Here is a 15,688-nt window from a genome sequence, read left to right as displayed (position 1 = left end):
GTACTGATTATGCGATATGTGGGCATGTGTAAATGGAAACTTAAGCTAATATTTTAATAAGATACAGTATCTGAAAAGAATTAAAAATATATTCATGTATTACATTTTTTATTACAGCGAAGTTATTCTATACATAATGGGTCTAGAAAATGTTCCCAAGGCTCCTCGAGAAAGTCCAACAAAATGTTCGCAAAACACACGAGTTAAACCAGCTCCGAAATCCAAGAAAACACTTCTGCCTACAACAAACAAAAGAGCATTAGATGGCAAGGAGATTATACGTGTGGTGGAGTATGATGACAAGATCCGGGAGCTTATTGTTCCTAGTCAGAAGCCTACAGTTTATCCTGCCCTCCTGGATACTGATGAATTTAACAGGCTTAAACAACAAGCCAAGGTAATAAATACCAGTAGGCCTAATACAGATTTCTCAAAAATAAAAACTGATTGATATACTGGCAATACATTATTTTCAATTATACACCTACAGTCGCGCTCAAACCTCCTGACGTTTCGCGAGAGCCAGTAATATGCAAGTGTGACGTTGTCACAACTACTCTCTCCGTCTCTGTCTCTCAGCGGCAGTAGTTTTAAAACTGTGGAGTGCGATCCTTTGCCTGAGATTGGTTTGATAGGGAGATGCAGAAGGCTTCTTAATAATAATAATAATAATAATAATAATAATAAATATTATCAGATTATATCAAATGAAATTGAAAGTCACAATATATAGAAAAATTAGTTGAGTCATAAGTAAATAATCATACCCGCTAAGTTTATATCAGTTTTTGTAATAGTTTTACTTTTATTATGGTTAATGAAGTTGTCAAATAACACAAAGGCGCAGTGTGTTAAAATAAATTGAATGATAGGCTTAATTTGAAATAGTAATTTTTGTACAAATGAATTGACATGGTCCTAAATAGCATTATGTCCATGATGTCAAAGCATATTCTTGCAAAATTAGCGGTTATTATTGCCTGCACATTTCATATATAACGCCTTTATAAAATACCCGTTTGTTACGCTCAAGTCCCGCATAATACGCTGTTTTTGTGAAATATTTTCGATGTAATTTTCAGCAATGTACTGTAAGAGCAATGAAACATTTTGGCCATTGAATGGAAATTTTTGCTGATCAGTTTGTTGTCTTTTAGTGTATTGAAGTGTCTGAGTGTGATTACAGTGAGTGTTACATGAAAAGCCCTTTCTGTGTCGGAAAAAATTGTAAATCTTACGAAAGTACGACGAAAACAGTACTCTTAATCAGAAGCAACTCTCCGATTCATTAGGAGTCTCATCATCGACATTAGGGACGATAATAAAAAAATCGCGACTCAATAACTGCAGTTGCGACGTCGCATTGGGAGGATGTAAGCACAGGAAAGTGAAGTGTGGTAAACATGACTTGAGAACGCGCACACGGCAAACAACTACTAAATGACTTTTTTTCGAAAGAATTAAGGACAGTATATATAGTAAATGTCTTTGACGTACAGTACAGTAATTACTTAATGGAGTACCTAATACTGTATAACCTTTCATGTATTTCAATAAAGAAAAGTGCTAATAGATATTGTATATAAGTCAAAATTAGTATATCCGCACAATACGCAGTTTACACGCAGTCCCTTCAACAACATCTTTATCGGGGTTTGACTGTATTAACCCATAAAATTGGAACCACTGGGGGTAGAAATGTGATTTTTGTTTCTGTGTGTTGAGAAAACATTAAACATTCATCATATATTCATGCAGGGTCCCTACAACATACCAATTTTCCGAGCAATCTTGTTATTTGTTCTTGAGAGTTTCAAGCAGCGAGTAAGCAGTGAGTCCGCGTACCCATATGTTGCAACGCAGCACTGCCGCTATTGGCTATCGCCGATAAGTGGACACACCTGCAAACGTCAGGAGGTTTGAGCGCAACTGTAGACCTATTTATGTAACTTAATAATAACTTTATTTCCATACTGTAAAATATTGTCTGTATCATAGCAAACAGAAATTGAAAGTGTGATCACATGTTTAGATGTAGTCTATATACTGTGAGAGATATAAGGTTGTGATTGACACTTCATGACCCCCTTACGTTACCATAATTATTGGACAAGATAATGCTGAGCCTTCACACATGTGAGTTCGCCCACACAGTATCAATCACAACCTTATTTATCTCTCAGTATACATTAGCTACCTCAGCTTTCTAATTCTTGTTGTGGGCTGTGAAAGTTATTCTAATAATAATCTTGACTTGACCTTGAATGTAATTCACATGTAATAACTATGTCTGGCTCTTTATTTCAAAGAGCCGTTCAGAGCAGAAGTGGTGTAAATCAAAAATGGGTAATGAGGGTTAAAGTAAACATTTTGTAAAATACAGCACAAAGTAGCAATTAATATTCAATTTATTTAAACCATTAGTAGCCAAGTCAGTGGATAGCAAGAAAGAAATATTAATTGCTACTTTGCACTGTATTTTACAGAATTTTTACTTTAAACCTCATTACCCAATTTTGACTTAAACCACTTTTGCTCTGAACGGCTCAAATATATATATATATATATATATATATATATATATATATATAATTTTTTTTTTTTGCATACATTTTATCTTTCCACACTCGCGGATGTAGAGCAGACATGTGTGCTGGCAGCTGCACATAAGAAAACGTGGAAAGATAGAATGTATGCACGTAGAATGTATAATTGAAAATAAGGTCCATCCTTTTAAGATATTGTGAAAGCATTGCTTTGAGTAGATCTACTGTACATTGAACATGCTGGTTTATTGAATCATAATTTAAAGCCAAGAGTTTTAACTTTATTTTTCAGCACTTTACATCATATGTAGAATATGAGTTATTAGGATGAGCGTTATTGTTGTTTTGATTTACGTGAACTACCGTACTGAAGTTTCCGTTTTTAAACCTTTAATTTTCTTAGTAGTGTTCTAGCATTTTCTTTTCCAGAGAGATTTGTGAATATTTAACGAAGTTGTCAGATATAAACAGAAGTTGGAAAAATGTATGCAGTTATGACTGGTTTCAGTCTACATCTTAGTTGTGAAATTTCTGAAGTTTTGCCTTCATCAACAAATGAATCAACTATAAGGATGAGGTCGTCTCAAAAATAGAAATCATACTTTCATCCGAAAATTATATATCTTTCCATAGTATCGCTCTGACTATTTTAGAAAACTGGTAATGGTCCACTGGCTCGAAAAAATGTTTACCATTATACATAGCATACATTTCCTTCTCCAGTCATTTCATACATTTTGTTCTCACTTTATATGAGTGGTGGAACCTTTTTATGCAAAAAGAGTAACTATTGTAATATTCTTGTTCACATTGGATTTATCACTTCCATATCATACAAGTACCTACTGATTAAGACATAGAGATCGAAGTAATTTTTCAGTAAATACACTTTCACTTCCAGCAAAATTAGCAAAATTGATACCGGTAATTTCTAATCATCAAATAACAATTTCTGCGTTACCATCTCTGCACCATATTAAGAAGTAGGGAAACAGTTGTAGTGATTACACTTTCTTCTGTTCATTATGGCTTTGTAATAAATAAAATATTAACTTATGATTACTCATTTAAAAATTGAACTGCATTTTCCTGTACCTATTGCTGAATGATTAATGAGTGCTGTTCAGACATTGAAGTCAACCTAATGGATTTCTTGTAGTTACTTGTTCTAAAGGATCTTCGCTGTGTGAGAATTAGTCTCTTAGGAATATGATATGCAATAGTGTTCTCTTGTTTACTGTACTATTACATAAAGTAATTTTTCAGCCTAGGCAGAGAGAGAACAGTTTCCTTGGGGGGGCAAAGCAAAATCATAGAATCCCGATATAACAAGGTTATGGGGGACATTATTTACCTTCTCTCCCCATTATAGTTTGACTGTGGTACATTATATCGAAAAATGATCATTTAATAAAGGTATTTTCGGGGGACATATTTCATACAGTGTTACATCCATATCCGCGTTGTTTCAGACCGAGTTGTATAGCGCTTGAACTGTAGGTCTGCTACAAATTATAATAGGGCATAACTTAAAACAATCTTCCTATTTTTCTCTCTCGTACAGAAACACATGCATACACCAATAAAACTACGTAACAGTGCTAACAGAAACTTTTTTATCTGAAGCTTACCTTCCTGAAGATAGCATATGAAATGTAAACTCTAATTATTTTATTTAATCTCTCGTCTTTAAATTTACACATTGTACCGGGATCACTTTTCTTTTTTTCTGCATTGTTCTGCAGTATGTTAAATTTATTCATATTTCTCCAAGTGGCGGCCTGAACACTTGCAAACTTCTAACACATGAGTACAGGCTGTTACAAAAGAAACATTACAGTACTTTCATTCCTCAAATGAGGTATAAAAATTCTTATACATTTAGAAATTTAAAATAAATGATCTGAAGACATTAATTCATCAATTTGAGCACAGAACCTTAATCATAAACAGAAGCAAGAAAAATCTTTTGAATTCAATATTTTCTAATGTTAATAGAAAAAAAAGATTGAGGCAAGTTTGGGGGGGGGGCAGTGCCCAGAATACAGGAGTAGCTTAAGAAACCTCTTGCAGTAGTAACTTCTTTGTTCGTCACATATTATGGCTTAGGTTTACCAGGATTTGGACCTGAAATCTATGAAGCCATAAATTAGCTTTTTTAGTCATCCGTTTTTAATGTTAGTAAATTTGATTTGGACACTGTACTCTAGAGGTCCCCGAAGTTTCACAGTTCACAGCACTCTTAATGTTTCTACGATTTTTTTCACACAACCTCTCAGTAAAACTAAGTACCTGTACCTAACAGTTGCATTTAGTAAGCAGTTAGGTTACAACAGCTTAAACTAGGCCTAGCTATATTCTAACTATCTTTTGGAAAGCACTCTGGGTTACTATTGGGTGCCTGCATAGCTTCTCAAATCATAATGTCAGTCTGGAAAGACCGTGAAGTTAATGGCACAATCTAAATAAATATCAATCAATCTTCTTAATGTATCCAGCTGTTTGCTGACAACATAAAGTCCACTGTAGCCTATTCAGTTGTTGTTTTTCACGAGAAATGAGGGGTATTTTGATCGGTGTTCATTATAGATGCCTGTTGCTAGTAGCCAGAGGTGCGGTGTAGTCAATATATATTATATATACTCGTGGGTACTCACCTTGTCGTGGTGAGGGGGCTTAAACTTGTTGTTTAAGGTAACAAGTAACAAAGAGGTACCCACATAAGCTGCATTACCACCAATGCAGTCCCACTATATTTTTCACTGTTTATATTCATGGAGTCCCTCAGTGTAAAATTCTCCGGAGGTAAAAAAAATAAATATAATAAGGAGAGAATTGCGCACAAATGTGCATAGATGTCACTGTAGCACAAATTACTTAATCTGACACATTGGTCTTGCCGTTCACTCACTACAGAATTGTGTCAGTGATTCTTTCCTTTGTTTGCACGTAAGTACATGGTATCTGTCACAGAAACACTCGCAAAGATCACATATACACATGGGGTTTGGATCATGGTAGCTTTTGGTTTTGCATAGCTTGAAGTGGAAACCATGTATTGCCAGGCGTGTGGTCACATGCCTGAGATCGTAGGATGCCCTCTTCCAGTCGTGTGATGTCATCGCATGTGTGGTGTAGAAATCGTCCCAGATCTGGTTTTTCTTGCTTCTTAGCTCCGATCGTAGTGTCACATATTGTTCTGTTGCCGGTAGTAGCAGTTGGTGGCGCAGGTCCTCTATGTAAAAGGTCTCTCTGGCAAGCTCATAAGCTAGGCGCGATGGGGAAAATTTGGAGATGCAGAGTATCCTTTTCAGGTATGTTGCCTTGACTTTTTCTATTTGGTTAAGATTGCTTCTATTTAGATCTTCCCAGATGATCTCCAGACCGTATGTAATTATGGGGTTGATTTTTGTTTTGAAGAGCTTGATGGCTGTATTGAGCGAGAGCTTGTTGATATTATGTATGTCCTGCATTGCTCTTGTGGCATGTGTTACTCTGTCCCTGATGTGGGTGTTGAAAACAGTTCCCTGGGTCTGAAAAGTTATTCCTAGGTATTTGAATTTATTTACTTTTTGTAGTTGTATTCCATCCATTTTTAAGGTATCATCTGCGGCTGTCCTACCGCCTTTCCGAAATATAAGGTACACTGTTTTTTCCAGATTTATTTTGAGATCCCTTTCTCTTGCCCATACTGCTAACCGATCGAGTGTCTCTTGGAGTTCTTCTCTGGAAGTGGAGGATATTGCTAGGTCATCTGCGTACACATAGATTTTTACTGCTTCCTTTGTGATGATCTCTGATATATCTGCCGTGGCTATGTTGAATAATAAGGGGCTTAAGGGGTCTCCTTGGAGAACCCCGATGGTTTGTTGGATATGTTTTGATATGGAGATGCCATCGTCTATTGTTATATTGTTATTGTGTAGGATGTCTCTTGTTATCTTGGTGATGTAGTGTTCCCTGCCGATCATTTCTTCCAATTTGTGTATGATGAGTCTTCGGTCCAGGAGATCAAACGCCTTTGTATAATCTACGAAGACTGTATATAATTTCCCTTTATCATGGCTCAGAGCTTCTGTTATGTCCTGTTTTAGACATTGTACCGCCTGTATTGTGGATCTTCCAGTTCTGAATCCAAACTGGAACTCGGGTAGCATTGCGTCTACCAGTTGCGTTAGTCTCTGTGTTAGTATTTTCGTGAGTACCTTAAGTAGGGTATTTTCTAAAGCAATGCCTCTGTACGAGTTGGGGTTGCCTGCGTCTCCCTTTCCTTTATACAACATCTTGATTTTTGATGTTCTCCATTTGGTAGGGATACGGCCTTGTCTTAGGCATTCGTTCAGTAGGGCGGTCCATGCTTCAATCATTGTTGGGGCTGCTGCTTTAAGATGTTCATTACAGATTTGATCTGGGCCTGGTGCTTTTTGGTCTTTCGATGTCCTTATTACCTCCATAATCTCTTGTTTTGTGATTGGTTGGAAGTTTTCTGATGTTGAGTAGGTAGCAGGCGGTCTTGTTTCTTTTCCACATATTGTGGTACTGAGGTGATCTATCCATACTTCCATTGGGATGTTCTTGGGGAACTTTGGGTTTCTTGGTTTCAGTGCTTTGAAAGGGTCTCTTTCTGCCTCTTCTATCATGGCCATTTCTTGTTTGATTTCGTAGGCTTCTTTGGCTGCCTTCAGTGTTTTCTTGTACTGTTTCCTCAGCTCACTGTAATTGCGTAGATTTGAATCTGTTGGGAATTCTTTGGTCATATGGAGTGCTTTCAGGGCCAACCTCCTTTCGGCGTAGCATAGCGTGTTGAACCATGGTTTGGAGATTCTTTTGTTTGTTTCCAAAGTGGGGATGGCCTCTATGATGATTCTTTCTAGGCCCTCCTGTGTTGAATCTATGCTTCCTGTCTGGATGCTCTGTAGGGTGTTTGACAGTTGTGCTCTTCCTAACTTCTCTGTGTTCAGCTTCCTGGCGAGCTTTGTTTCATGAGTTTGTTTTGTGTTTCCGTTCTTCTTCAGAAGTAGAGTTGTCTCTACTGGGAGATGTTTCCTTATGACGATATTGTACAAAATGTTTTGGGAGGTGGCGCTTAATCTGTCGTTCACAAAGAGTAGATCAATAGTGCTACTACCATTGTAGCAGTAGTATGTTTTGTCACTTGCTTTGTTTACTACGGATAGTCCTTCTTCTTGTAGGTAGTCTAGTACCGCTGATGTTTTGTTTGATTGAGAATCAATGCGTGTGTTTAGGTCTCCTGCCAGTATGAGAGGTTCTGAGTTTGGTACTTTTGTTAGTGCCGCCCCTATTTCAGCTATGATGTCTTCTTGTTTCATATCCGGAGGGAAATATACACATATTGCTGTGCAGAGATTGGCTTTTACCATAAGGACAAAATCGGACTTATGAGTAATTTTAAAAGGTGATAGTTTTGGTTTCATTAATATTGATGTTCCCCCTCTCGGTCTGCCTCGATCGCCTTGCTTTGCCATGTTGTTTATACAGTAGAAACCTTGTTGATGCCATTCGTCTAAGAGGAAAGTTTCAGTTAGGAACACTAGGTCGTATATGTGGAATATATTTTGTGGTAGTAGTGATGTTGCATTTTTCAACCCCTCTGAGTTCCACAGTAGTGTCCGCAAGGGTCTCTCACTTCTTTGTGTTTTCCTAACCAAGGCGCACTCCCTCGAAGGTGGGGCGGCGAAAGGAAAACCGTCTAACTAGTATGCCTTCCGGCCAGATTTCTGGGGTCGTTGCCCTTTCTCTGTCCTCGAAAGGGATGCCTATTTTGAAGGCTTTTGTTCTTCCCCTCGTCTCTATCTGCTCGCATTCTATTTCTCCCTGTATACCTGCATCCTTGAGGTGGAAAGTAAGTGTTTCCGCATCTGTTGTCGGATGTAGTCTGCCAATGAAGAGCCACGCTTTGCGGTCCGCTGCTCTTAGGTTGCAAGCTGTGTCGAAAGGTCTTGTTCCCTGGATGCCTGTGTTTCTTGGTGGAGGCCTTCTTGCCACTTCTACCCAAGTATGCTCTTCATTACCATTACTTTGCGTGGTGTGGTGTTCAACCTGCTTCTCTGGCATCTGATCCTGTGGTTTAGTTCCATTATTGTTGTTATCGTTGTGCTCCGGGTTACTGTGCTGTGTTGTCGGTGGGTTTGGAGCTTTCCCTCTTATTACTGAAGGTCTCTGGGTGATCGTAGTCAGGATTTCGGTTTGCTGCAATTGTGTTTCTAGCAGTAGTGACATTTTCTGCATCAGAGTTTCGGAGACTTGGTCCATTTTGTTTTTCAGCTCCTCACAGTTTTTCTTGTTCTCGGATATAACTTGTGTGTCTTCTGCTGAGGTCTTGCTTAGACCGTAAGTTTGTAGCCTGTATCTGCACACTTCGCACAACCAAAGTAAGTTTCCTTTCTTTGAATTTAACGCCTTTGCCTCTGTTATTCCTAGTGGAGTGCAGGTGCTGTGAAACCACAGTGGGCATCCATCCATCCAAAAAAATAAATATAAATAAACATTAATATTCGAGAATGTCATCTGAACAACAGTGAACATTAATCGATTAACAAAACAATTTACATTATAGCTTTTTTAAACAAACTGCAAATGAAGGAAGCAGAATAAATGCAACTAGTTAGTACCATAGTTTTTAAACACTTAGTTGTATTTGTGTGTTCCTTATTATAATTTAAAAAATATTCGTTGTATTAAATGAAATTAGTAATACCGTATATATTATATAAATTAAGAAATTTGAAATATCTTAATCATTTTTTTCCCCCCTACGTGCTATAAGAACAAAGATAATTAAGTCTTAGTTACATTCATAGGTCACAACAATGCAAGAGAGATTGAATAAAATGGAAGAAGAAGACAAAAGGAAGAATGAACTAATGGAGCAGTGTATGGCTCGCAAAGAACAAATGAGAAAATGGTCGAAGTCACAGACCCAAGGAAAGAAGTATACTCTGTTAGAATCAGATGCTCATCGACGAGCAACCCATCTCTTACGAAGAGCATTTGAAATGAAACAAGAGCAAGAAGATGAAGTAAGTAGACATAGAAGTAATTCTCAAATCACTCAGCTTGATTTCAATGAAATTATATTTTAGTGTAGCTGAGTTAAATTTCTGTTTAATATATTTATGAATAATAACATTCAATTTAATCGTGATGACGTAATTCCATTCCTGGCGTGTGACAGGTGAAGAGAGCCAACCGTCTCATCATTGGAACTAAGTGCCATGCAATTCGTGATGCACAAATAGCTGAGAAAAAACAAATTGAAAAGGAACTTGAAGCAGAAGAACGTCGCCTTGATCAAATGATGGAAGATGAAAGACGACGTGCTCTGCGTGTAAGTAGTATCATCATATTAATCCTATGTTGTATGTATTTATAGTTTGACAACTTCAAGTGAAACCCCGTAAAACACGCCAACTTCTGGAATCTCTCTCTTTCTTTCTTCTCTCTCACTTGCTCCTCGTCATTCAGTCACCAATCACCACGTAAATATCTGAGAGGGTGTGTGTGGGCATCGCAACCAATAGAAGAACCACTCTCCAGTATTACCACAATAACGGATTCTTCATTTTTGCCTCGACTGTCGGCTAGGAAGGTTCCATTATGCTAGCATTGCAGGCAACTAGTCAACCTTTTAATGCTTTTGTTAGCAGGTTTGACAAACTGTGAATGGAACTGCAAGTACATAGCATAGTGCTCTCTCCCTTCCCCCGTGATTTCTCACTTGCTCCACCCCAAGACAGCCAGCGCTCACGTAGTAACTCGGTCAGGGTTTCAGTTCGATTTGTCAATCTATATATGTAAATGGTAGTGCTTACATTTTGCATACCTGAATGCTTGTGACTGAGCATTTGTTTACATATGTATATCTGAAACAGGCACACTTAGAAATCCCCTTCTTTTTGTCTCAGCTATTCCTGATGGATCATTGTCACCATCAGTTGGACGACCTATATGAAGTGATACTGACAGGGCCAGTTTTAGTAGGTGTGCAGTGCATGCGTGCATGCATGTGGCCAATTCCTTAGGGCAGCCAATAGAATAAAATTGAAATATAATTTAACAATATTTTATTGTAGTGATCGACAATGAAATAGGAACGTAGAATTATTAAAATATATTGTAGAATATTTACAGTATTAATTTCATTTTTAGCAAATATAGTTTTATTGCAACCTTTCCATCTCCATTAATCTGTAAGTGACACTTGATGTCAATGTTTCAATTGTTGAAGATGACGGAACGAAAATAAATATAAAGAGAGAAAATGTGCACGACGTAATTTGAATATTAGTTCTGGGAGCAGAACTAAAGTTCGCCATTTTGATTATGAATGTCTCAATGAAGAAATTAAAAATCCAAATTAATTGTATAGATTACAATTCATTTTTTCTAATAAATTGTTGACACCACTACATTAAGTTCTATTAAGGAAAGATTTGAAAATCTGAATGAATGTAATAATAATCCATGGCGCTACAGCCCGTGAAGAGCCTAGACCGACCAAATGGCTGCTGGCCTCACGCTCACATGCCGAAGCAGAGGTGGACGATCATCCAACCAGAATGGAGGTATTGTGTGGTTAGCATGATGATCCCCCCAGCCGTTATAGCTGGCTTTCGTAACCAGATTTCGCTACCTATCGTAGTTCCCCATGTGCATCACGATGTTGGGTGGGCACCAGTCCCATACATTGGCCGAAATTTCATGAGAAAATTTCTTCCCCCATGAGGACTCGAACCAGCACGCATTTCATAACATGAGTCCTAGGCAGGATGCCTTAGACCACGACGCCACGGCGCGGGACAAATGAATGTAATAATGTATTTAAATTTCTTCGTGAATTCAGGAAAATGGCCAAAGATGAAATAAAAAAAAAATCTTGTTGTGATTTAGATGTGTCACTTCAAATTAATAAAGGAAGAAAATATTAAATATGTTGATGGTATTGAAGTCTTCAATGAGCTTATAACATACAGAACTTTGCATAGATGTATTACGGACACTGATTCATTAACAAACTTGTCAAAAAGTAATGTTATCATATCCTAATCTCTTTATAGTTTTAGAATTTTGCTCATATTACAATTTAGTGTAGCATCAGGAGAAAGGAGTTTTTCGAAACTCAGACGTACAATAACTCATTTAAGAACATCAATGACTCAAAAAAGGTTTAATGATCTGAGATTGCTTGCTATAGAAAAGGAATTGCGCGAAAAATTACCATCATCAGACATTATTGATGAATTGGTAAATAACAAAGCAACAAGAACACTGTTCTAACTCAGTGGTTCACAGTTGCTTTTGTTTGATATTTTGTAAATTTTCTGTTGTTACAAAATTAAAGTAAATACTGTATACAAAAATTTCATGGATTTTCTTTTGTCGACTACGTGGTACTGTCCAAAAATCATACTAGATTGTAAATTAACTTTCGATGTACATTATTAAGGGCGGCCATTTTTTCTAGCATGTAGGCATCTAGCAGCCCAAAACTGCCTCTGGACACCGGTATGAGAGAAGAAGGAAGTAGAGAGACGAGGGTCCTTTATTTATCATTAAAAAACTAATTCTGTGCATTTAAAATATTTCTAAATAACCTAATTTTAAACGAATGAGGGGCTAAGACTACCCCTGATTTCCAGTGGAAACGAATTCCAGGAGCAGGCCATGGCTATTGAGAAAGAACTTGAGTACAGAGATGTCTGATGACGTGGTATTGATAGCAACGGATTGTGCTGTGAAGCTAGGAGAGTAAACCGAGAGGCAAGATAGTTGGGCTTAGGAGATTAAAAGGAAAAAAAAAAAAGACACACACATACACTGAAGTTGAAACGTTCATTAAATAAATATATTAAAATTAAAAAAGAAATATATAAATAAGTGTCTGAGTGGTAGATTGAATAAATAAAACAGAAAAACATATTTGTATGATTTCAGGGAGAGGAAGAACTTGAGGAGAAGGAGCGCTTGAAGCGAGATCTATACGTGCAGCAAGTACAGGAACAGATCAAGGAAAACGAGATCGAAAGAATCTTGGAGCTGGAGCACAAAGAGGAGGAGAGTCGGCTCATCAACGACGTACAGATGCAAGTGCAGCTGGAGGAACTGGAAAATTACAACAGGAAACTTGCGCAGCAGCAGAAGATACGTGATGAACTCAACGAGATAAACAACCAGATCAAGAAATTTCACGAACTCGAAATCGAGGAAGCTCGTATTAATGATCTGAGGGTAAATATCATTCTTACATCAAGTAGAAATTTTTGTAAAGCCGTAAGTTAGAATTTCTCTTAACGAGACCTTTATAGTGAAAAGTTGTTGTTGTTGTTGTTTTATAATGCCAGGCGTTTGACAATAAAGTCATTTGACCTCTTGCACTACAATATTTTTCAAAGATATTATCATGACCAGCCACTGAAGCACAGATTTTAAGGTGTTCCGAATCCATTTCTTGGTTTGAGTTGCACACTGGACAGTTAGGGAACTGATATATTCCAATTCTATGCAGGTGTTTGGCCAAACAATCATGGCCTGTTGCCAATGTAAATGCAGCTACAGACGATTTTCGTGGTAAATCGGGAATTAACTGTGGATTTTGATGCAGAGAGTTCCATTTTTTCCCTTGGGATTGTGTTATCAAATTTTGTTTGTTGAAGTCTAAGTATGTAGATTTAATAAATCTTTTCACAGAGGAATACGTAGATTTAGTAACAGGTCTGTAAGTAGCAGTGCTGCCCTTTTTTGCTAAAGCATCCGCATTCTCGTTTCCCAGGATTCCACAATGGGATGGTATCCATTGGAATACAATTCTTTTATTGAGTGATATTAATTGAGAGAGCATTTTAGTTATTTCTGCTGTTTGAGATGAAGGTGTGTGTTTAGAAACTATTGATAGAATAGCTGCTTTGGAGTCTGACAATATAACTGCATTTTTAAATTTACTGATGTGGCATAGAAGATTCCTGAGACTTTCACTTATTGCAATGATTTCTCTATCAAAACTTGTTGTTCCATACCCAAGAGATCTATAAAGTGAAAAGAGACAGCACGTAACACCTGCACCGGCACCTTGTTCTCTGGAGATCAAGGATCCGTCAGTGTATAAATGAAGCCAGTTTTGTGGAAGGTATCTAATATTAATTGTCACTAAAGACAATTGTTTTAGTATTTCAGTGTTTACTTCTGATTTCAGTATTTCTTCTGTTAAATTTAGATTATATTCTATATTTAATAGAGTTAAAGGGTTTGGTTTAATTTGTAGGTTTTCTTTTAAATTCGGGATGTTGATTTTCTGTTTTAATTCTTGAACAATGGATATGAAACTTTTTTGAGTTTTCAATCTACAGAGAGGACTGTATGAATGCCAATTGTTTCCTGGTAATCTAATAAGTTTTTCATATTGAATCAATGCTTTTTCTTCTATTGTCATTTTGATGCTGTTAATATTAGTGAGGAATCTCATAGAATCTATTGGAGTTGTTTTGATTCCACCAGTAATGAGTCTGAGAGCTTGGTTTTGAACATATTCTATTTCGTTTATGAAAGGTGAAGTAATTAAAATTTCTCCGCAGTATGTCAGCACTGGCTGTATAAACATTTTGTATGTAGTGTTCAAAGTATTCCTAGAGCATCCCCATTTCTTTCCTGCTAGTCTTTTTAGAAGGGAGAATCTTTTATGAGCTTTTTCAGAAATGTATTTCATATGGTTGCTCCATGTTAACTTACTATCGAAAATAATTCCAAGATATTTGGATTCATAAGTCCTAGGAAGGTGTTGGCCATTGTATTGGATATTGATAGTGAAAAGTTAGCTAAATGTTGACTGTTATCTTGGCGTGACTTTTTATTTGCAACGAAAAGAGTGTATGAAAAGGAATGTGTTTGGGAGCTGCCCCCAGGGAGAATTACTGAGGATCAAATGGCACAATACTATAAGGACCATGACTGTCATTGTCCTTCGAATCATAGTCTAGAGGTCCATGAGGAGACCACTGTGTGGCCGAGAATGGCAAAACCGCAGAATAAATATTATTGCGATTAATAGAAAGAAAAAAAAACAGCGGAAACTATAGATCCTACTGTGAGGTTAGAGATTTCATCACATCAACTGGCTGGGACTCCGAGAAGAAGAAATTTATGAATTACCATCTCTTATATTCAAAATTCTTATAACATTCATAATATTGAAGCGACTAGTCCTTTTTGGGAGCAAGAAGGCATCATTTCTAAATTCTTTCAGCAATGGAGGGAAAAGTATAAGCTTCATAAAAAGCTCTAAAATGACATGATTATAACTAGGTATAATTAAATACTCAGTTATGATATTTAGAAATCATTTATATGGTAACAAAAGTATATAGGGCAAGTTATTTTCCGTTTATATCTGATTTTTTTTTCGGTGTTAATTGTAAAATTCACTGTGCATTGGCAAACCTCTTATATGGACAATTAATATTTGAGGAGAAAAATTCGCTCCGGCGCCGGAGATCGAACCCGAGTCCTTGGTTCTATGTACCAAGCGCTCTGACCACTGAGCTATGCTGAATTCAATCCACAGCATTGGATCGAACCTTTCTCCTTTAATTCGGCGTAGCTCAGTAGTCAGAGCGCTTGGTACGTAGAACCAAGGACTCGGGTTCGATCCCCGGCTCTGGAGCGAATTTTTCTTCTCAAATATTAATTGTCAGTATTACAGATATTATTCTGTTGGACAAATTAGTAAAAAAAAAAAAAATCTATAATATTCTTATAGCTGCAGTGCATATATTTGTACAGATTACTGTGCACGTAACTGCGGAATTCCGGCCAAACAAGTCACTCAGCTGAGTGCGCTCCTAGTATAATGGCAGTTGACATTGGACATATATGTCAACATATATGCCTAACTTGGAGTCAGGTTACTAAGGGAAACATTAAAGTAGAAAGGTTTGATCCGGTGCTGTGGATTGAATTCAGCGTAGCTCAGTGGTCAGAGTGCTTGGTACGTAGAACCAAGGACCCGGGTTCGATCCCCGGCACCAGAGCGAATTTTTCTCCTCAAATATTAATTGTCAATATTACAGATATTATTCTGTTGGACAAATTAGTAAAAAGTATATATATATAACTCTTATATGGAGTCAGCC

The 15,688-nt window shown here is 37.1% G+C and overlaps 1 protein-coding gene across 6 annotated transcripts in view; it reads left to right on the top strand.

The window, feature by feature from the left end:
* The window catches only part of LOC138703432 (cilia- and flagella-associated protein 45-like), a 69,179-nt gene that overhangs the window by 3,140 nt on the left and 50,351 nt on the right, over positions 1–15,688 (top strand). For all 6 annotated transcript variants that reach the window (XM_069831288.1, XM_069831291.1, XM_069831290.1 and 3 more), the window contains exons 2-5: positions 118–397; positions 9,368–9,586; positions 9,742–9,894; positions 12,501–12,794. In XM_069831288.1, coding sequence (XP_069687389.1) covers positions 118–397; positions 9,368–9,586; positions 9,742–9,894; positions 12,501–12,794 — 946 coding nt within the window. The remainder of the gene's footprint in view (positions 1–117; positions 398–9,367; positions 9,587–9,741; positions 9,895–12,500; positions 12,795–15,688) is intronic.

The sequence above is a fragment of the Periplaneta americana genome, chromosome 7 (assembly GCF_040183065.1).
Source record: "Periplaneta americana isolate PAMFEO1 chromosome 7, P.americana_PAMFEO1_priV1, whole genome shotgun sequence".
Lineage (NCBI taxonomy): Eukaryota > Metazoa > Arthropoda > Insecta > Blattodea > Blattidae > Periplaneta > Periplaneta americana.
The sequence above is the reverse complement of the archived record's forward strand: the minus strand, read 5'-3'. Positions and strand labels throughout refer to the sequence as shown.